This window comes from Lolium rigidum, chromosome 6 (assembly GCF_022539505.1).
Source record: "Lolium rigidum isolate FL_2022 chromosome 6, APGP_CSIRO_Lrig_0.1, whole genome shotgun sequence".
NCBI lineage: Eukaryota > Viridiplantae > Streptophyta > Magnoliopsida > Poales > Poaceae > Lolium > Lolium rigidum.
Genome location: NC_061513.1, coordinates 19,412,023 through 19,434,079, shown reverse-complemented (window position 1 = coordinate 19,434,079; position 22,057 = coordinate 19,412,023). Strand labels below are relative to the sequence as shown.

The 22,057-nt window shown below is 46.3% G+C and overlaps 2 protein-coding genes across 2 annotated transcripts; both read right to left on the bottom strand.

Moving 5' to 3' along the window:
* Positions 1 to 10,215: 10,215 nt before the first annotated feature.
* On the bottom strand, positions 10,216 to 13,170 carry LOC124666637 (VAMP-like protein YKT61). The gene is made up of 6 exons (XM_047203977.1): positions 12,945 to 13,170; positions 12,752 to 12,849; positions 12,505 to 12,609; positions 11,875 to 11,940; positions 10,819 to 10,905; positions 10,216 to 10,554 (listed from the first exon to the last, which is right to left on the bottom strand). Exons 1-6 carry the CDS (start codon positions 13,168 to 13,170, stop codon positions 10,504 to 10,506), a joined length of 633 nt encoding a protein of 210 aa, XP_047059933.1. The 3' UTR covers positions 10,216 to 10,503.
* Positions 13,171 to 14,762: 1,592 nt separating this feature from the next.
* Positions 14,763 to 17,845, bottom strand: LOC124662243 (serine decarboxylase 1-like). Its single transcript, XM_047200102.1, has 5 exons — positions 17,539 to 17,845; positions 16,248 to 16,479; positions 15,871 to 16,064; positions 15,615 to 15,748; positions 14,763 to 15,516 (listed from the first exon to the last, which is right to left on the bottom strand). Exons 1-5 carry the CDS (start codon positions 17,843 to 17,845, stop codon positions 14,932 to 14,934), a joined length of 1,452 nt encoding a protein of 483 aa, XP_047056058.1. The 3' UTR covers positions 14,763 to 14,931.
* Between the last annotated feature and the right edge of the window lie 4,212 nt (positions 17,846 to 22,057).

The window sequence follows — 22,057 nt, the reverse complement described above, 5'->3', positions numbered from 1 at the left end:
CGTCTTTCTGAAAAGAAGAAGGCTACTCCCTGCTAGCAGCCTAGCACACACGAGCTGCTGCTGGGCAATGATCTGCCACTCCGCGCGGTTGCGCACGGAGACGACACACTCGAGGAGGCCGTTCTACCAATCATGCGCGTGGAAGTAACACACCAGACCAGAGGCTGTGGCGCTGAGCTGCTGCTCTCGGGGGCGACGCTCCGAAGGAGATTCTGCCAAGGCTGCGCGCGGAGTCAACACACAGGACCAGAGGCTGGGGCGCTGGGTGCTGCTCTTAGAGGCGGCATGCCAGATCGAAAACACTGCCGCCACGCTGTCCCACCACCTCTTCTCCGCCATGGGAAGATACATCGGAGAGGTCGATCTCAGCTTCTCTCCCCCTAGGGCCGATCTTCCCCTGTTCTTCTCCGCGGCCGACAAGAGCTCGAGCCCGGAGCGAGGCAGGCCAGCCGTAATCAGCAGGGACAAACGCTAGCGATCCCCTTCCTGGCCCCTCCGATCTTGCTGTTCGATCGAGGAGAGGTGCCAATTTTGATTCCGTCCAGATCTAGGCTGCTTGAAGGAGTTTCTCGGCGATTTCGATCTGGATTACGGATCGATTTGATGCAGGGATCGATCCATATTTAAAGGCTCTTAGAAGGAAAGAAGAGGTGTTGTGCCTAGTCGGGACTCGGGTAAGGTAAATTTTCGGTCGGGTGAGGGAAGAAATAGAGAAAAACAAGGCCAGATTGGATCTCTCGGGAGGTGGACCGATGTGTGAGGAAAAAAAAAAGAACGAACCGGTACACACGGTGGCATTGTGCGTTATATGTGCTTTGGTGGGAGGGTAAAACGGTCCAAAAAAAAGCGTTGACGAAACTTTTTGGCAGAAACCTTAGCTCCTTTATTATTAGGTATAGATATTAAAGGACGTTGCTACACGGTGCTATAGCACCGGTTAGTCTACCGGAGTGCCCTCCCCTAAAATAGTATGTGGACCATGGCTGAAAGCGACACCTTACCAAAAGTGGAAAAATACGCGTTCCCACTGTGTGAAACCGGCAGGAGCTTTTCTTTCCTTCAGCTCGTCACCTCTGCAGCTAGCTTTGTAATTTACGAACCGTAAGTACATATTAAAATTAATAAAGTACATCCTAATTAATTTCACCCTTTGGTCCGTTGTAAAAATTACATCCCCCAAACGACTCATACCAGCTAGTTATGATTCGAATTAGGGATGTAAAAATAGCAGCGGTGTATGTAGAAAAATAAAAAAAGATGCTCGTATTTGTGATTGAGATGTAAAATTTACAGTAGTGGATCTAAAAATAGGAAAAAAAATACATGCAGATACACCAAAAATTACATCCACGGAAAAAAATATTGGTGCTTGTAATTCCAATTAAGGATGTAAAAAACGAAAAGATGGCAGAGGTGGATGTAGGAAAATGAAAGAAATTACATCCAGGAACAATAATTTGCATCCATTTACTGATTTGGAAGTAAAAAAAGTTAAGTGGCAAAAAATTAGTCTGCAAAAATTACATGCTGGAACATAATTTAGATCCTCCTATTGATCTGAAAGTAAAAAAAGAACTATATCACCAATATGCATTAGACCCATAAATTATCTGAATCAAATACAGCTGGGACAATAAAAAATAATGGAGGCAGAGAACAATCCCAAACAAATCAGCGGAGTTTCACTTGGAGTTTCCAATGCAAATCAGGATCGGATCTTGGAAGAAAAGAAAACACATCTCCAGAAATAGACCACGCACGATGGTGCCTAGAGGGACGTGGGAAAGCTGAATGGGAACATCAACGAAGTCCTTTACCTCGCGCTCGAAGTCAACGCAACCTGATCCACCGTTGCCGTTTCTCGATTCACAACTGCAACCACCACCACACCCTCCATGGCAGCCGCCATTCGCCGCAGGAGCATCAGCGCTGCTCGTTCCTCTCTTCCGCATAGCCGCGCCAAGACCATGGCCGTCGCCATCGACTCGGGAGCGCGGGCGCCGTCGGTCCGCCGGTCCCCACCACCAGCGCATCACGTCCCATCTCCGCCGAGCTCGCGATTCACCCGATTGGGGCCCCAATCACTCTCCTTCAGCTGCTCGGTTCGAGTTCATAGGGAGAGAAGATCTAGGTGGGGAATTTCTTTCGGATATGCCGGTGGTGGGGATGAGGAAGGAGTGAACCAGATAAGGCACGTGCGTGTGGTCCCCGCTAGAAAGCCAGTCCATCGTCTGATCTTGATCCAACGTGTGCCGCGGATGAGCACCGCGTAAGACAACAGCGAGCTCAGGCACGTAATAGAAATTGGGTATATTAAAGTTGAACCCTTTTGCTTGAAGGAGAGTGCTTCACTTTCATGCACTGTAGATACCCACTTCCTTCCAATCAATCTCTAACATGTGGCATATGCTACAATATATTTTTATTTTCTTATTTTCCTCTTTTGAGAGTTTTGAATCATAGTTTTAGACACAACAATTTTCCATCAGAAATTTTCTGGCTGTAGCTACCTACCTATACCTCTCAAACAAAAAGTTACCTACATCTGCAATGGCGTTTTTAGGCCCCTTCTTTTAAAACTTCTTGGTGGGAATTCTGAAAATACCTTTATAGCCATAATTTATAGATGACATATTTTTAGCTCTCTTTTTAAATTACTTGAAAGAAATCTTCTGGCATAACTTTTTGGCCGTAATATTTAACACAACTCGATTCAATACACATTTTCGGCCGTAAGTTTCCGACGGCAATTAGCGTACATCTACGATAGTATTTTTTCCCAACTCTTTTTAATTACTCGATGGTCATTTTCTGGCAAAAATTTCCGGGACCTAAATTTCAAGTGGTACTTACCCTACCACAAGTCTTTGAGATTGCGCAATTTTATTGCCGTAGTTTGATGTCGGATATCAACCGTAAATTTTCCGTTAGACAGTATGTTCTGACACAACTTTCTACCCGTAGTTTCTCTACGCGGTTTCCATACTCTCACTTTTCAAGGGTGCATAATTTCCCGCCAGGCTGTAAACTTCGCGTGTTACTACACACCAAAAATACACATCGGGCATAATATATCGTGTAACCGGTGTATACATATATACTATGTACCGGTGTGAATATATATAGATATCTAGCTCACAAAGCTCCACTGGGTGGGCATTAGAGAGCCATCATTTTCTACCAATCAGCGGCTACCGCGTCGCCCTTTGTTTGAAAACATTTTTTTACACGTCTCTCCTTTTATTTTGTGACGTTAACTTCTAGAGATAACTGTCCGCCCGTAACTTTCTACTGGTAGTTACCCCACGGTACGTTCTCGATGATGAGAAATTCTACAACAGTCTTCGAACATTTTTTGTTTCTCTCCTTTTACTCTTCGACGGTAACTTTTTGAGATAGCTTCCCGGCTGTAATGTCCCATCGGTAGTTACCCCAAGGTACCTCCTTTACAGTTTGTATTTCTTTTATAGTAATTCTCTAGCAGTAATTTATTTTTTCCCTTTTCTTTATTCTCTGACATATTTTTCCAGTCGTAGTTTTACCATGGTACCTTCGAAGGTAATATGTGGATTTTATTAATCTACACATGATAACCCGACGGGCACGGCGTGCCGCCGTGCCAATGCTTCCTAGTAGGCCTGACGACGGAACCACTTCCCCTTTTTTAAGTAGTAGAGATAACACCCGACGGGGCCGGGCTAACACCTAACACTGGATGGGGTGCCGGGACGAAGTACGGCGCAGGCGTCACCGAGTACCGCTGAGCAAAGAAGCCGGAGAAAGGAGATGGCACGTGCTCCGGCAAGCAGCGATGGAGGAAGGAGCTGTCGGCGACGAGGAGGCTGCACCATCCCTTGCAGGTGGTGGCGCAGCGGAAGAGCGTAGTCACGTCCTTGACGCGGACGAGGATCTCACGGACCACGTCATACGGAGCTTCCATGATGTTGGTGGTCGGCGTGTTCTTTCTGTGAATTGATCTTCCGATTACAGCTGATCGATTGGGTCTTGGCCTGGGCCGGGGTAACACAGTTTGACATTGTATATACTATCTCGATTAATTTTCTCGAGTCTGCTGGTATATGAGTACCCGTTTCTCCGATTTGGACATGAATTTGTTGGAGGCGACTACAATATTATACAGATACCGGTATGATTTTTTCATACTTGGAGGCCGACACCACTGGGACATGAGAGAGGGGGAACATGGAATCCCACTCACAGCCCCAAAACCGAAAACAGAGTCAACAAGTTGAATAGTACCCTGGTTCGGATAAAAGCTGTAAGAAAATAATAATCTGCTTCTGATGAGAGTTGGAGCGAATAATACAAACGTGTGCATGGTGTAAGTTCCTACGTATTTTGCGCCCATGGTTATCAGAAAAAACGCTATCGCCTCGCGTTATAGATAATCAAAGCATCTATCAGGTTATGCCAGGTTCCAACGGATAAGCTTTGCCTGGATCCGGTGATGGAGGGATCAGGATGGCGGCACGTCTTCGGCTTGTGTCAGTGGCTGTAGTCATCGTTAGGTGGTCCAAAGACGTACTTGTAATTTTTATTATTTTGGGTTTAGATTGGTGGAATTTTGGCAAAGAAAAAGGTTTCAACGGAAGAGAAAAAGAAGTATACACTTGTGCTTAATAATCAACCCACCTAATTAACCAAAAGATTGAGAAACCAACTCGATCCACCATTCGACGGTTGATGAGAGATGGGCCGCCAATTGGGCTCAGAAGCAGGTGGGACGTGGCACCTCACTAACACGTATCAATTATCAAGGTTTATCTAACCTATGTATGTCCTATAGATGAGCTTGCATGCACTGCACGTCATGTCAGCTAAATCCAGCTAGAAGATCTTAACACACAACATATGCAAGTCTAGAAGCAAAAAAGGCTGGCCAATCTATCTCAAAGGGCACAATCTTTCTACGGTTGAGAGCATTACTGCTTGGCCAATCCGGGACCTCCCACATCACCCCTGTCTTGATATCGACCATGTAGACGTGTCTATTGTTGACCTTGACGAGCATCATGCCGCCCTTCTCTCCCAAGCAAGTGTACACGTGAGTATATCCATTCTTCCGCCGATCTGATTGTTGTAGCACGAGTGTCGAAGCTTGAAAGGATCTCCCGTTGTCATGCGATGTCCAGATCTCTAACCATCGACCGTTCTTCCGTAGACGGAGCACCGTAAGGTTCCCCTCACCGTTGACGGTAAGGTATGACTTGCCACAGTATTTTCTACAAAAGCTATAGACTGTTACGCCCATCATTTTTTTAGAGGAGAGATGGCCGGCGCTCACATCTAGCGTGTAGGTTCCTGTCGCGCCGGACAAGAGCCAGTGTGCCGCACCACGGAGCACGACGGCATCGCGTTGCCTGAGCATCGCGGAGATGCCGTGGACACCGGAGCACGTGTTCCATCCCGACTCGCCGGCTGACGAGAAGGTGTGGAGATTGTAGCGCCTACGGCTATGGTCGATGGTAATGATTAGCACCTTGAAGAAGTCGGGCGGCCGCCGCACCCCGCCGGTGCCGTTGGAGCTGGAAGAACAGTCGGCATCGGTAAGTAGGGCGAAACCGGTCACTTCATTGCCCTCCTGGAAATCCCAATAATGCTCTAGACGAGGGAGCTCCTGGACCGTGGCGGCGAGCGGGTTACACACGGCCATGAGCACGCTGCTCGAATCAGGATCGTCGGCCACATGGTGTGGTTCGAGGCGCACGAGGAGTAAGCCGCGGCGCGAGGTTAGAGGCACCGCATTATCAAAATAGCCGGCAGGGACGCCGGGGATGAATGAGTCGAGAAAGCGGCGGCCATTATACAACACCGGACGGGGAGCTAACACCGGATGGGGCACCGGGACGAAGCACGGCGCGTACCAGTGTCGCTGGGCGATGAAGCCGAAAAAGGGGGACGGCGCGTCGTCCTGCGGCAAGCAGCGCCGGAGGAAGGAGGTGTCGGCGACGAGGAGGCTGCACCATCCCTTGCAGGTGGTGGCGCAGCGGAAGAGCGTAGTTTTGTCCTTGACGCGGACGAGGATCTCACGGACCACGTCATACGGGGCTTCCATGATCGATGTTGCTGGTTGTCGACGTGTTCTTCCTCTGGATTGCGCCTCCGATTATAGCTGATTGATCGGGTCTTGGCCTGGGCCGGGGAAATATAACAAAGTTTGACATATATACTGTCTCGATTGATTTTCTCGAGTCTGGCATATTTTTTTTTTTTGATGGTCACCGGGGGGGACAAAGTCCCCACCTGAATATTTGTATATATTGCTTGGCCCCAAGGCCATAAGAGTTTGTACAGGGGGAGTTTTTCAGATAAAGGAGGTACAGGGGAGAGAGAACATCGGACGGAGGCGATGTTCTCGGTTAGGCAGCCCAGCCAAGGCTGCCTCCGCGAGTTCTTGATCCCCGGGTAGTCTAGCTCGCCGAAACGAGCCTCACTCCGACAGAGATGCAGCGAGCGGCGGGAGGCAGGGGTTGCTGCTCACGGAAGACGACGGCATTCCTATGTTTCCACAGGTTCCACAAGCACAGCGGGGTGAACGTCGAGGCGAGTCCGGAGGCACCGCGGCATGAGCGGCCTACTCGTGGAGGAGCTTGACATCGGCGGCGTCGGGGACCGAAAGCCCACAGCACCCCAAAACCGCCGCGCGAAGAGGCACTCGAAGAAGATGTGGTTCGCCGTCTCCGGAGGAGCATGGCAAACGGGGCAGCCGGCTCGGCGACCGCCGGGATGTTCTTGTGCGAGCGGCGACGCCGTGGCTCGCACCCGCCCTTTGGACAGCAACCGGGCGAAGAACCGCACCTTGGAGGGCGCAAAGTTCTTCCACACAAAGTCGTGGGCGGGGTCGTCGACGCCGCCCCGTGTGCGCGGCCGGTACGAGCGCCGAGGCATCCGGGCCTCCGGCCTTCTTGCGGCAGCCGCACCGGCTCGCGCGTGTCGGTCGCCTCCGAGAGCGCGACCTCACCCACCAGGGCGAGGAGGGCCGGGAGCGAGCGCTCGGCGGCGGCGGTCGGCCTCGGGACCGGCGGTCGACGAACGCCGACGGCGATCACGGAGCCGACCGTGGCGTCCCGACGCGAGCATGCGAGAGGAGAATGGGCCACCGGCTGCCAATGGCCTCCCCACCAATCCGGCTTGTCCAACCGAACGGCACCCGCTGCCCGTCTCCCACCTTGGCCACCGAAATGCTCCGGTATAGCGGCATGAGCGCTCGGAGGTGCTTCCAATGCTGGCCGGGAGCAACATGGCCGGCGGCCACACCCAAGCCCGGCGGGGCCACGGGGCGAGGACGTCGGAGTGAAGACGGTGCACAAGCTTGAGCTGCGAGACACTCATTTTTCACGGCGAGGCACTTGATCCCAAGGCCACCCTCCCCCTGGGACGGCACACCACGTCCCGAGCGACGAGACATTTGGCGCCGGTCGCGCGCCCCAGGCACGTTCCGGAGGAAAGCCCGGCGGAGCGCGTCAATGGCGCGGAGTAAGGCGGGCGGCGGTCGAGGGCCCCCATGGCAAAGGTGGGGAGGGCATCGAGCACCGGCATTGAGCAAGCACCACCCGCCCACCACCGGAGAGCGAGCAGAGCACACCACCCGGATAGGTACTTGTCCACTTTGGCAATCAAAGGCGCGAAGTGGAGCATGGTGAGCTTCTCGCGGGGAGAGGGGCAAGCCAAGATAAGTCCGAGGAAAGCCTTCAACCCGACAGTACGAGAGCAGCTTGGATCGCCACCAAATCAGCCTCAGGGACGTGCATGGGGACCAGGGTGCTTTTGTGGAAGTTGATCGTCAAACCAGTCGCATCCGCAAACTGGTCCAGCAGCTCCTTGAGTCTGGCATATGAGTCGGATAGAGTGTACATGTTTCTCCGATTTGGACATGAACTAGTTCGAGGCGACTACAATACTATACGGATACCGACCAGTGGCGGAGCCAACAGGGTGAAAGGGTGGGGCTGGCCCCACCCTAAGATTTGGCCCAGCCCATATGTCTTATATAAAAAAAAATAAAAAAAATACAAAAGCCCAGCTAAGTAAGGTCTGCCCCACCCTAACAAAATGGGCTGGATTCGCCACTGATACCGACACCACAAGCACCTGAGAAAGGAAACATGGAATCCCAGCCCCAAAACAGAAAACAGAAAGGAAAACGCTCTCCTTCCCCCGGGGGATCCGTTGTTGCCTTCCTCCGCATCGAGCGTCGTCCGATCGGGGCGATCGCGCGGATAGAAGCTAGCCACGTCGACCTCTCCCTTCACCTTATCTCTTCATGCGCAGCTGTCCCGCACACCACGTGCACAGCTCATCTCCTCCCACCTCAATCGAGAGGATAAGACCACAATTTCGTCCCCACACCACGCCGCAGATACTCTCTGCCACCATAGCTTGAGCTCGTCTGTGCTAGGCGCCTCTCCCTGCTGCCGGCCTGGAGCTCGCCGTGCCGCTGGCCTCGAGCACGTCCGGCGAGACCTCTCTGTCTCCTACCTCCGGCGAGAACCGGTGCTTCCAGGCGGCGTCTCTCGCACTACGAACCGGCAAACGCCGCCAACGCCCCTGCGGAGGTGCTCGCCCGGACCTCGTCGCTACTAGCGGCCAGGGCGGTGCTACGAACCAGGCAGCTGCTGGGAGAGGCAGCCGGCGTTTGCTGCGAGCGGCGCCCGGTGGTTCTCCGACCGGCGCGCGGCGTTGCTGCGAGCGGCGCCCGGTGGTTCTCCGACCGGCGCCCGGCGTTGCTGCGAGCGGCGCCCGGCACTGCTCCGACGGGCGCGCGGCGTTGCTACCTACGGCGCGTAGCGGTGCTACGTCCGGCGCGCGTCGTTGCTACGAGGCGCCCGGCGATGCTACCGTCTATCAGTGGTGGTGCTGCCAGCGGCGCCCAACGTTGCTCCGACCGGCGTCCAGCGTTGCTGCGAGCGGCGCTCGGCGGTGCTACAAAGGAATGGCGGCGGTGCTATCATCTATCAGTAGCGGCGCGGCCAGCGATTTTGCAAGATGCTGCAAGCGGTTGTCAGCAATGTGATTGCCGACGGTCCTAGGTGCTGGCAGAGGGAGCCCGAGATGCTGCAAGTGTTCCGGTGGTCTTCTCCGGCGACGATTGGGGCGAAGCTACCTTGGTGCAGGACAACTGCTACCATGGTGGATGGCCACTGCTACCTCGCTGGACAACAAATGCTGCGGCCGCGCGAGTCGTCTACTGCAAGGGGGCGTGGAGGCCGACCTCGCCGAACCCTCGCCGGAGCTGGACGCCGGTCAGGGGCCAAGCTGGGCCGCCCATGGTAACGGGGTCGTCATGGTGACGGGGCCGCCCACGCGTGGAGAGAAGACGGGACGAAGGCTTGCATTTTTTGGGGAGATTGGTGGAGTTTCCGTCTGTGGACTAGTCGTGAGTGGTCCCAGGACACGTGTCGGACGTAGGAGGCGGGGGATCGGGGCTTCCGATCCCCCGGGGGACGCTCAGCACCACCCAAACAGAAAACAGAATCAACAAGTTGAATAGTACTCCGTAATAGCCAATATTGGGCCACGCACGTCATGATACTACACGTTTCCTTCCAATTACGTAAGTTATTATTCTGGTTTGGATAAAAGCTGTAAACAATACTCTGGTTCGGATAAAAGCTGAAATCAAAGAATGGCTTAGTTTTGGAACAATGTAATGGTACTGAAATTATCATCAGCTTTATCTATCATTTTGGACTGAAATTTATGCAATTTCTAAGATGATTTTTGGCATAAATTGTGATGCAGTGATCCAACCTGCTTATTTGTTGGATGATGACAGATATCTAATGCTCCGATGATGTACTCTTCCACAAGCAAATGGGCTTACCAATCGCTAACTCTTCTGCAAATTTCTAGGGATATCAGTTTGCAAGCTGATGTACTTAGGACCTGTTTGGTTCCCAGCCACACTTTGCCAAACCTAACTTTGGCAGCGACAAAAGTGTGGCTTGGATTTTGAAAGCCACAAAGTATGATAAAAGTTGGTAAAAAAATACACTCTATAATAGGTAGGCCATATGAATAGTAAAATGTGGCAGCTTCAAAGTGTGGCAAAAATCAAACACATGCCAAATTGCCAAACTTTGGCTTGGCAAAATGGGCTAGGAACCAAACAACCCCTAACTCCTCTGCAAGTTAACGTGCTAACTCTTCTGCAAATTGAAAAACGCAATATCAACTAACTAATCGCTATGGGAATGCGGCAAGTAATAATCAGTTAGTAACATATGGCAGCCGTAAAGGTTCATCAGCACCAAGTAGCTTCAACACAGCAGTAAACACAACTCTACTCATAACAACACCCTGACCATACTTATGCATTACTTGCAGAGAATCACACGAGAACCTGTGGACTAAGACCTATTCACTGTGTAGACCAACGTAATGTTTTATGACAATACATCTCAGGATTAAGAAGCGGTAAACGGAGATGCCTTTGGCACTGCTGAGCTCAATACCACCACTGCCCTAGGAAGATGAACTTTATTACAGGATTGTACAGCAAGAGTTGGTTTTCTTAGCCTGCTTGTAGAATATCTGCAGAGGAACGACTGGAAACAATCAGTACGATAGCATGAACACGAGCTCATTCATCGACTTACAAGGATTTGCTTCTCTATGTAAACAGATGAAAGGCAGTCACAGTATACTTTTTTCCATGCACTGGTTCAAGTTAGAATGGCGCAGTTACATACATAATTTGTGGAAGCCATACATAGGGTCCACTTGAACTAGAATCGCTGCACGCAACATGAATCTGTAAATTGGCATACCGCAGTAACCCAATGAGAACTTCCATACCTGTGAAGCAGCACTTAGGTCTGAACTCTTTGCTACTAGGCTATCCAACCGTTCACCTCTTTCCAGCACGCTGTCAATGGTCTTGTGCTGCAATGATTCAAATTATGAATAAACGGGTGAATTATTTTTCAGGCTAAATTATAGAAGCGAGCATTAACTAGTTTCAAGAGACAAGAATCATTGTTGGGCATACACAACTAAACTAAATAAGCAGAAAAGAGGATATCCGAAAAGCGGACATTTTAGTATTTTACAAAAGATAAATAAAATCACCAAACACTTGTCACACATAAGACATTCATCCGAAGCAATAAAACTGAGCTCCTACATGTGTTTGACTTTTGTATTATTTCTGAGAGCTATTGAGAAGCTACCAAATATACATGGAACTAATTTGACATGACAATGTTAATCTAACAGCCAGAAGGAGCCCTGCTGTAGCTCAGTGATGTGTCAACTTTTTCCAGGTTTTCGACCTATATTCAACACATGAACCTGCGTACACTACTTGACCAGATTATTCATAACACACATCACATGCAAGTTGAATTAAGTCCACTGGATTTGTACTTGTATCACAATACCGACTAATTTAAACTCAACAAGTTCAGAAAATAAAGGGAAAACATGTGTTAAGACTGCTCATAGTGGGAGTAACTTAGCTAGTAACATCACACACTCCAAGATATTTTGGTGACATGGCATAACAATAAATGAAGAAAGAGAGAGGGTGGTAAGTTACCATAACATTACACACCCCAAAACAAAATGAGTCTACAAATTAATAAATTAGACTTTACATGATACCACCTCTAAGTTACTTTCCACTATGAAGGTAATAACATGGACTAGTAACTTATGCATGATACCATCTTATGTTACTCTCCACTATGAGTAGCCTAAGTGCCATGATGGTTTTTCTTTCACAGGGAACAGATATAAATAACGTAATCTATTATGAATATTAATTGAGTATACACATGATTTTTCTTACAAATGCACCCAAAAGAACATGGGTAATAGCATCAGTAGTTCATAGGTGATATCATTACTTACGAGAATAATCTTGGTTTCATCCAAGTCCCTCTGAATTTTTAGCAACTTGTCAGCCTCTGCAGGATCCTGCAACAGAAATATTTCGAAAAAGCAAACAGAGTATCAAACCATGCTTCAGGATATTTCAAATTAAAAATGCCCTGGTAAACCATTTGGCTGCATACACGGATGTTGTTTGGACTCTTTTCATGGACAAACCTCTGTACAGTTTTAAGTAGAGAATGTGTTAAGCTTTGAGCAAGTTAGTTTTGGTTCCAGATAGTTGAACTTACGTTTTTCCAGGCAATATTTTCCACCAAATGAACATATGAAGTTGATCTAATGAGGCACCAACCATGTCAATACATCGAATGCATAAAAAGAAATAAACCTAGTAAGGGAACTAGTTGTCTTGTCTTTAATTTGATTTCCAACTAATTCAGCACTGGCGCCTGGGCCGTATGAACAGTGAGTTGGGCAGTATTATGTCAATCCTCTTAATAAATGTCAAGGTAAGTGTTCATTTCAAAACAATGGGCGTGTAGCCAATTTATATTACTGCAGTATGATTTACTTTCTCTGTAAATTGAAGACATCTGAGCGCCACATTCTCCTAGATGCAGAGAAAGAGAGAGCTATTAACAGCGGAACCTGGTATCTCGTGAGGGCGTCATCCAGATATTCCCAGGGCTGGGTGGCATCCTCTTCCGCTGTCCTCCATGACTCTCCAAAGTTCTTCTGGTACTCCTCGAGAACCTGCGGAACTCAAAAGGAATGGAACAACCAAACAACTCATGTGAATTCACTATTACGGGAACAGAGCAACCGAATTCACTGTTACGGACGGGAACCTCGTTTGACAGAGACACACAGCGCCACAAAAATCTGATGGTGGTACCTTGATGAGGAGGGAGTGGGCGCTTCTGACGGGGTAGTGGTCGTCGGTGAAGATGACGGCGCAGAGGCCGCTCGGGTTGTAGCAATGCACCTTGTACTCTGCAGCACGGACGAGGGTTCAGAGAGGCGTCAGTCAGACCACATATCGCGACAGGGGAGTAGGACGCGCCGGGTGTAGAGCAGAGTAGGCGTGCCTTCGTGCTGAACGGTCTGGCGGCTGCCGGCGGCGGTGCGGAGCGCGACGGTGCGGGCGACGAAGACGATGAACTCGCGCGCGGCCGGCCGCTGGAAGAAGCCGAAGCGGCTCACGTCCGACGCGTTCGCTAGCACCACCGCCTGCTGCTGCTGCTCGCCGCCCGCCGACGAGGCGGAAGCCGGGTCGCCGGGGGACTTGAGCACCAGCAACGCTGTGATCTTCATCGGTGATGAGGCGTGTGCGGGGTATGTGGGAAGGAAGGAAGGAAAGAACAAAGCCTCGACTACCACCACGGGCGGTGCGCGCCGCGTCGGGGAATGCGATGCGATGCGATTTGGGAGGAGGAGGAGGTGACGACTGACGACGTGCCGTGCGGAGCTTCTCTGGCCTCCGGCGCTCGGCTCTCTTCTTCCTTTCCCCGATTCTCCGTCTTCTTTCTTCTTTTCTTCCGGAATGAGCCGTTTACCTTTACCATGAAGCATCATGTAACCCGCTACCTTTGCCATGAAGGAATTCAGATTTTTTTTTGTTTTTTTTACTCATCTCATTTTTTTTGTCTATTTACTGTCGATCTAGTTTTTTTATTATTGATCTCATTTTCAACATTTTACATACTGTCACTGTAAATATTGGTTAATAGGCTTCCACGTGCAACACAACAAAACATATGCTCCCTTCAATCCTTTTTTATTCCCCGAATTTATATAATATATATTGTAGTAAATCTAAATCAATTAAAAAATCAAAAGGTTGCGGATAATGGATACAGCAATCCTAGACTGATCACAAACACCAGCTAGTTTATCAACATTACAAACATAACTAAATTTCTCTATCATAGACAATACACAACAAAGAAGATGGATAGTGGCAAGCAGTGGGGGATATTCACTTTGGCTCATAGGAGCATTTGCTTCCACTATGTGAATCTACATTTCGAAGTGTCAAAAAATTCTAAAGTAAATTTTTTCATGTACATCTACACATTTAATGTTCGTGCACAAGTTTTTAAAAGAAACTAAAAAAATTTGTGGCTCCTGTAAAAAAGACAAATTTTGATGCTATAACACGACTACGTACAGGACATTTTTTTGTCTTTTTTGTACATGCCACATAAAATATTGTTTCTCCATGAAAATTTGTGCACTAACAAAGAATGTCACGATGTACACCAAAAAAATTATGTCAGAATTTTTTGACATTTTTAAAATTACTTTTTAATTATTTTGTGTAATGGGAGCAAATGCTCCTATGAGCCAAAACGCCACCTCCCAAGCAATGGGGTCTAATTTATAAAAGCCAAATCAATCATTTGTGACAACAAAACTCCGAATTCCAAGCCCCCGTCATCTGTATAATTAAACTAGGTTTAACATGATAATTTTTTAAAGAATTGTAACACGTGTCGTCACTTGTAAAATTCGGTTTAATAGGCATCCAGATCCAGTGCAACAAACCAAACATACACCATGCTAGGTAGTAATAAAGTGTTTCGTAAAAAAATAGTACTCCCTCTGCTTTTATTTAGTTCGTATTTTAGTATAGTTCAAGTCAAACTTTGCAAAGTTTGATCAAGAAAATAAGAAAAAAATTGATATCCCTATACCAAATATATATTATTTGAAAATATGCTTTATGGCAATTCTGATACCATATATTTTTTGTTGTAGATATTATTATGTTTTCCTAAATATATATTCAAAATTTATAAAGTTTGAATTTAAGTAAACCTAGAACAGAAATTATAATTGTGAATAAGAGGCATAGATGGATAACGGAAACTAGGGACAAACACAATAACAAGCACGAGTCCAAACAGTCTATCAACAGTCAACACCACATTGCTAAACACATGTCGCCTTCTTAGATGGTTCAGCCGAAAAGATGGAGACCGACATGCATCAAGTTCCAATTTACAAAAGCCAAACCAATCATTTATGACATTAAAAACTATTTGATAGTCGCTATCCAAGCCTTTCAAAACCTTACGCAATTCTTGACTTCTTGTTATGCTGGCCGCATAGGCAATTTTCGACCCCTATGTCTTTTGCAATGCATGGTACACTAAACTCTTTGCCTTCATGCCATGGGCTTCGTTTAGTGACGAGCTCTTCCACGAAGCCGTCGAGCTTTTCTACGCTGACATTGGGCATCACCACCACGTGCGCGATGCTCCCCTCGCAGGCAAGCTGCCACTTGTGCACGAATGCTTCATCCCATGGCCTCTCGAACACCACGGTGTTGCTCAACGCATTAAGGTACGCACTTACTCCCATATCCTTGAGACGGTTTGCGAGATAATGAGCGTTTCTCAGGCACTTCTGGACTTCTTTACGGATGCCTCTGTAACCCTTCTTGTTTAGTGTGTACCATAGGAACATAGGTGCGTGCCCATTGCGGCTACCCATGATCGTTGCATCTCTCGATGATAAGTATTCAATGTCGGTAGAAAGCACTTTCACATGTTCCAGCCTTGTTATTACCACGCCACATGGTACTGGGCATCCCATGAACTTATGACCGGAAACACTAACGCTTCCGATAGGCTTCTTAAATGTCACCTTTGGTGCCTACAATAAAATACAATATAGTAAATTAGTTGATTTGTTAAAAACTGTTATGACACACGTGCTAAGTATCTTGAATACTTGAAATTAACATGACCCACATGTTTGATAAATGGCATCATAAGGCCAGCCAGAGCACCATCACAATGGATGTAGAATCGATCTTTGAATCCACATTTTTCAAGCGTTCTTATAATCTTGTCAAGGTCGTCTATTGCACCCTTAACTGTAGTCCCTGCAAGAGAAAGAGATAGAAGCAGACAAGGATGTCAGAGTTGAACCTCAAGAAAGTTTAAGCAAAAACTTGAAAGTTTATCCAAATTAATTTTACTTGGTGGGTGGAGGTAAGATGGTAACCTATGTTCACATTGACAATCGCGGGCTTTCCGGGATTTTGTAGTAACTTGGACTTAAAATCTATGCAACTCATCTCTCCGGAAACAAGAGTGTCGATCTTGACACACTCAACTCTATACATCCTAGCTGCCTTGAAGATAGAGTAGTGTGACTCGTGAGACGCATATATAATCCCATCAGGAAAAAGTTCTCTCCTAGCAAACAAAGAATAATATACTCAACTATAATTAGACAGAACCTTTTCCAAAAAAGGATAGTCGCCAAAACCAAAATGAAATAACCATGTACCAATTCTTACATGAAATAAATCCATAGTGCACGTGACATTCATATGTTCCAATCGAGATGGAGACATATTAACATAAATAGATACTAACCCGACTAGCAGACCATGAAGGTTTCCTTCAGTGCCGCAGTTAGTGATGTAGCCCCAATACTCGTCTTGCTGGAGGTCCCAGAGGCGGGCAAACCAGTCGAGCACAGCTACCTCGAACTGCCTGGAGTGGACACCATAGTTGCTCTCGATGAAAGGGTCTCCAAGGTTGTTGATGGAGAAATTCTGGAACTGCGCCAAGACGCTAAAATCGAAATCCAAGTTGTACGGGTACCCTGCAAATTTTCAAATACACTGATCAATGCATGCAACATGCGTTGGAAACTCGTAGTAGATGATAAAATGTGTGTGGCACGGTTGTTGAAACATGGTGTTTCTATGTATATTCGAAGATATATCCATATATGCATGATAAACATGTGAAATGGGGGTATCTTTTCGGTGTAGTTGTTTTCTAGTTAAATATTACAGTTTGAGATTGAGTATATTTTATTGATTATATTTTTTAAATGCAAGATTCTGTTGGTAGCTGGAACTAGTTTAGTATGTTAATTTGTGCGGTTCTCACCAAATTCTTGATTAGTTAACTCCAAGTAGCTAACCAATAAATCAATGAAAATAAAGCAAAAGAGGGAGCAGCTTGTCGAGGGGAAACAAACTACGAGAATGGTGGGCAATATCATATTTTGGGTGGAGATTGGTAGCCAAGATCATGTTAGTTCTCTTTCAGTGAGATCCATCTCTAAATCTTGTTTACAGGGGAGGAAATTAGTAAAGCTAGGCAGAAGACATGTATTTTTAGATGCTAAGTACTACACCAGTAAGACACTACAAAATTTTGGAAGTACTTAGGGCGCATGTCAATGAAAAAATTACGAGTTTTGATTCGTTTAGTTGCGTGCATCATTTCGATGTAGAGCCTGAAAAATGCTTCACTTTTGAAAAAATAGTGTTTCATTTAGTATTTCGACCATTGAAGTTCAACCCGACCCAATGAAATGCAATTCCATCAAATAAAGAGCAATTGCACAAAAAGAATTAATTTGAACAAATCCAAAAAAAAATATGAAAAACAGATAAAAGACTTCACAAAAGTGGCCGACACTTGAGAAAAAAGACTGAAACACTATTTGGCAAAAGGGTGAATAAAATGTCAAAAAAAAAAATCAGAAGCTTTCGTCTTAACCGTCCGACATGATTTTCAAAATGTTGGGTTTGCTTTTTTCTTTAGATATAAAAAAACGGATGATCGAGCTTTGCTATATGTAGCAACACGTCGTATGCACTCGATCGTCGTACGACATTGGGCACAACGGTCGCGCGCGGGGCAGTACCCAGGTGGTGTGCGGTCCTCTCGTGGAGGTGGTTGCCGAAGGCGGCGAGCAGCGCCGCCACGTCGTCTGCCCTCTCCGCCGCCACCTCCGCGTCCACCGGCGGCTCCAGCACGGCGAAGCCTTCCACCAGCGGGCGCTGTGTGGCCACCTGCTTGCCGGCCGTGGACTCTGGTGCAACCTGCAGGAGTACCTCAACCGGCGCCGGGCAAGAAACAACACCAAGAAGCTGGTGGGGGTGGTCTCCGGCGATTGGGGCTACCACCACCATTATTTCTCCTCCTACATCGCTACCGCACTTCTCTACCATCTTGATTGGAACGAAGAAACGCTCTTACTACTCTACTTGAAAATTGAACTTGCTCTCTGAAGAGAAAACTAGCTAGAGGAGTGAGGAGGGGAGAAGTGGGAGAAGGAGCTGAGAGGCGTGGGATTTTATAGAGCGATTCGAGTCGAGCTGGAGCCTGGAGGGGAGTCGAGTACGCGCGAGAAGAGGATATTTCTGGTGCACGGCAGGGGCGCCCCCTCGAGCCGGATTGAGCCGACCCGGCCGGCTGCCGGGCGCCGCGTCGTGGCCGGTACTATTGGTGGCGACCGACGTGCACATGCGCGCGCGTCCCTGTCGGCTCCACGTGTCACACACGCGGCAGATCCATCTATTTTGACTTTCCTATGTAGACATGTACAGTGGATAATGATGTTGTGGCAATTCAGAATTTTTCTCTTCCGCCACGAGACGCTCTCTCTCCGCTTGTTTTAGCTAATTACTGTACTAGCGAAGTTTAAAATAAATCTATCATGTTAAGTTTGACTTATACCTCGATTTTTGTTGTATCATATTGTTTTACAACTATGTTGTTTTTTATCAAAACTAGTTGCGAGGGCATCAGTTCGAGAAATACATTCATAGCTCCTTAGATTTTTGCAATATGTCAGTATAAAAATATGGTTATATAGTCATAGCACATGAGTTAGAGTCCTTGATAGTCCCTTCGACAGATGGATGCAATAACAAAGAGCGTGTTTGTGCGCTTTGTGTTAGGAAACGTTTATGTTTACTATTTTCAGTACAAAATACACAATGTCTTAGTTATTGGTACATCATAAAGGTGTCGCTTTGACCTTGTTTTTCATATGGTTATGTTTTAATAATTAATAAACTGAATTGTGGAAAACAATTGAATAAAATATCTAAAGTTGTTGATATTTACTCATTGAGGGTCACTTAGAGTAGAAGATATGGAGGTGTTTTTCTGAGTGCTTGGAGTAAGTACATTGCTCAAGCAAGTGCAAAACCTCCTCATCCTTTTTTTTTTTGACACTCACCTTTAAACTTTATTAATCAGGTGAAACACATTCTGACTGAACAGCCTCAGTCAGAAAATCAGGACTTACATCAAAGTTTAAAACATCCATATCTAAACTAAGAGCTTCTCTAGTACATAAATGAGCAACATTGTTTTCCTCTCTTCTTACATAGAGAAGTTTGAAACCCTGGAAAAACCCTACTAACTCCTTCATCTCCCTAAACAGGTGACACCCTACGGATCTATCTGATCCTTACTTGTACCACTTAGACACAATCGTTTGGCAATCTGTTTCTAGCATCACATGAGCAAAACCACACTCATGTGCCATCTCCATCGTGTCCCTGCATGCTAGAAGTTCAACAATAAACGGATCTTGAAGCACCTCGTAGCGCCGACATCGCCCTGATAGCACCAAACCAAGATGATCACGTGCCACCATTCCCGTTCCTGCAGCTCTCCTCCGGCAGTCGATAGCACCATCAACATTAAGCTTTACCCAGGAAGGTTCTGGGGTCACCACTTCTGTCTCTAGGTGACCATATCACGCCTAGGTGTGAGGCTCTAGTGAAGGCAGATAGAATATATATTTACTCGAGTCGAACCCAAATATTTTTTACTTGCTTCATTACAAAATACACAATGTTTTAGTTATTGATATATGTGTGGCTTTGACCTTATTTTTCATATGATTATGGTTTAATAATTAATAAATTAAATTGTGGAAAACACATGAATAAAAGATCTAAAGTTGATGATATTTACTCATTGAGGGTCACTTAGAGTAGAAGAGATGGAGTGTTTGTCCGAGGTGTTTCTCAGGCAAGTGCAAAACCTAATCGTAAGTCACGCCTAGGTGCGAGGCTCTAGTGAAGAGAGATAGAATTTATATTTACTGGAGTCAAACCAAAATATTTTTTTATGTTAAGAGATATGGATTAGGTTGCCATAGCGTCTAAAATCGAGAAAAGGTGCTCTCATTCCAAAAAAAAAATCTCCGAAGGAAAATATACCTCTAGGTAGTGTTATTTCAGGTTTTTGGAAATACCGGTCATACATCATCCGAGATTTATTAAAACCATTTTACAGATTTGTTCATAATTTGTAAATATTCATTAAACTTGAGAAAATTATGTTAAATTTGCTAAAGTTCTTTTGATAATATTTTCCTGGGTGGTCACCAGAAAAAACAGTTTCTCTCGAGATACCGGGAAATACCAATCGAGAAGAAAAAAACCCTGCTCATGTCTCTATAAAATTGATTTTGTGCCAATGTACAGGAATAATATTTGTGTATTGTAATATGCGAGTGTGGACCTCGAACAGAGTTGCATGCAACCATCTCACTATCCTTTGAACTAATCTTTTGTTTTAACGGATATAGCTAGTGTCATTTTTTAAAACGAATGTGGCCCTGTTTTCTTTTATGTGGACTCTTTTTCTTTTGGCAGCCGGCCTGCCGGAAGACTTCTTTTGTTGATCGTACGTGTTTTTTTTTCTTTTTATTAAAAAACAGACATAGCCTTTCCCTTTTTATAAATGGACTCTTCCTTCTTTGTAGCCGGCCAGCCGGAGATGCAACAGATTGCTTATATGGATTTTTTTTTTTGTTTCACGGTGGATTAATATAGCAGTTTTTTTTGTAACTCATCGTGTTAACTGGATAAAATGGACTGCTTTTTAGTTACGTAACTATTAATAGTTGATTAAATCCTAGCCATATATTTCAGATCTAACAATCAAAATAAATTTAGATGATGTGGATTAACGTGGTGACTCTATTATACATCTTTATTTTGCTTTTAGTATATAATATAATAATATAATATAATAGATAGATTTCAATCCCACTACAAACAATCCTGACAAAAGTCTATATTATATTAATAGGAGCAACGGTTCTTCTCGTATCTATCTTTACAAAAGTATCCATTAATTGAAAAGATTTACACTATTGGCAATATCACCCTATGATGCCACTCTAAATGTTGGTGATTGATACGTCTCCGACGTATCGATAATTTCTTATGTTCCATGCCACATTATTGATGATATCTACATGTTTTATGCACACTTTATGTCATATTCGTGCATTTTCTGGAACTAACCTATTAACAAGATACCGAAGAGCCAGTTGCTGGTTTCTGCTGTTTTTAGTTTCAGAAATCCTAGTAACGAAATATTCTCGGAATTGGACGTAATCAACGCCCAGGGTCCTATTTTGCCACGAAGCTTCCAGAAGACCGAAGAGGAGTCGAAGTGGGGCCACGAGGCGCCGCCACCATAGGGCGGCGCGGCCCAGGCCCTTGCCGCGCCGACCTGTGGTGTGGGGCCCTCGTGTGGCCCCCCACGTTGCCCTTCCGCCTACTTAAAGCCTCCGTCGCGAAACCCCCGATGCCGAGAGCCACGATACGGAAAACCTTCCGGAGACGCCGCCGCCGCCAATCCCATCTCGGGGGATTCCGGAGATCTCCTCCGGCACCCTGCCGGAGAGGGGATTCATCTCCCGGAGGACTCTTCACCGCCATGGTCGCCTCCGGAGTGATGAGTGAGTAGTTCACCCCTGGACTATGGGTCCATAGCAGTAGCTAGATGGTTGTCTTCTCCTCATTGTGCTTCATTGTTGGATCTTGTGAGCTGCCTAACATGATCAAGATCATCTATCCGTAATGCTATATGTTGTGTTTGTCGGGATCCGATGGATAGAGAATACCATGTTATGTTAATTATCAAGTTATTACCTATGTGTTGTTTATGATCTTGCATGCTCTCCGTTATTAGTAGAGGCTCTGGCCAAGTTGATGCTAGTAACTCCAAGAGGGAGTATTTATGCTCGATAGTGGGTTCATGTCTCCGTGAATGCGGGGAGTGACGAAACCCCTAAGGTTATGGATGTGCTGTTGCCACTAGGGATAAAACATTGATGCTATGTTCGAGGATATAGTTATTGATTACATTACGCACCATACTTAATGCAATTGTCTGTTGTTTTACAACTTAATACTGGAGGGGGTTCGGATGATAACCTGAAGGTGGACTTTTTAGGCATAGATGCAGTTGGATGGCGGTCTATGTACTTTGTCGTAATGCCCAACTAAATCTCACTGTACTTATCATGACATTTATGTGCATTGTTATGCCCTCTTTATTTGTCAATTGCCCGACTGTAATTTGTTCACCCAACATGCTTTTATCTTATGGGAGAGACACCTCTA

Excerpts from the sequence above, each read along its gene's own strand:
- LOC124666637 (XM_047203977.1), bottom strand. The coding sequence starts at position 13,170 with ATGAAGATCACAGCGTTGCTGGTGCTCAAGTCCCCCGGCGACCCGGCT. Across the intron at positions 12,610-12,751 it reads CCCACTCCCTCCTCATCAAG|GTTCTCGAGGAGTACCAGAA; the intron begins GTACCACCATCA and ends TGAGTTCCGCAG. Across the intron at positions 10,906-11,874 it reads ATGAAACCAAGATTATTCTC|CACAAGACCATTGACAGCGT; the intron begins GTAAGTAATGAT and ends GAATCATTGCAG.
- LOC124662243 (XM_047200102.1), bottom strand. The coding sequence starts at position 17,845 with ATGGTAGAGAAGTGCGGTAGCGATGTAGGAGGAGAAATAATGGTGGTG. Across the intron at positions 16,065-16,247 it reads CTTCATGGTCTGCTAGTCGG|GAGAGAACTTTTTCCTGATG; the intron begins GTTAGTATCTAT and ends TTTGTTTGCTAG. Across the intron at positions 15,517-15,614 it reads TGATGCCATTTATCAAACAT|GCACCAAAGGTGACATTTAA; the intron begins GTGGGTCATGTT and ends ATTTTATTGTAG.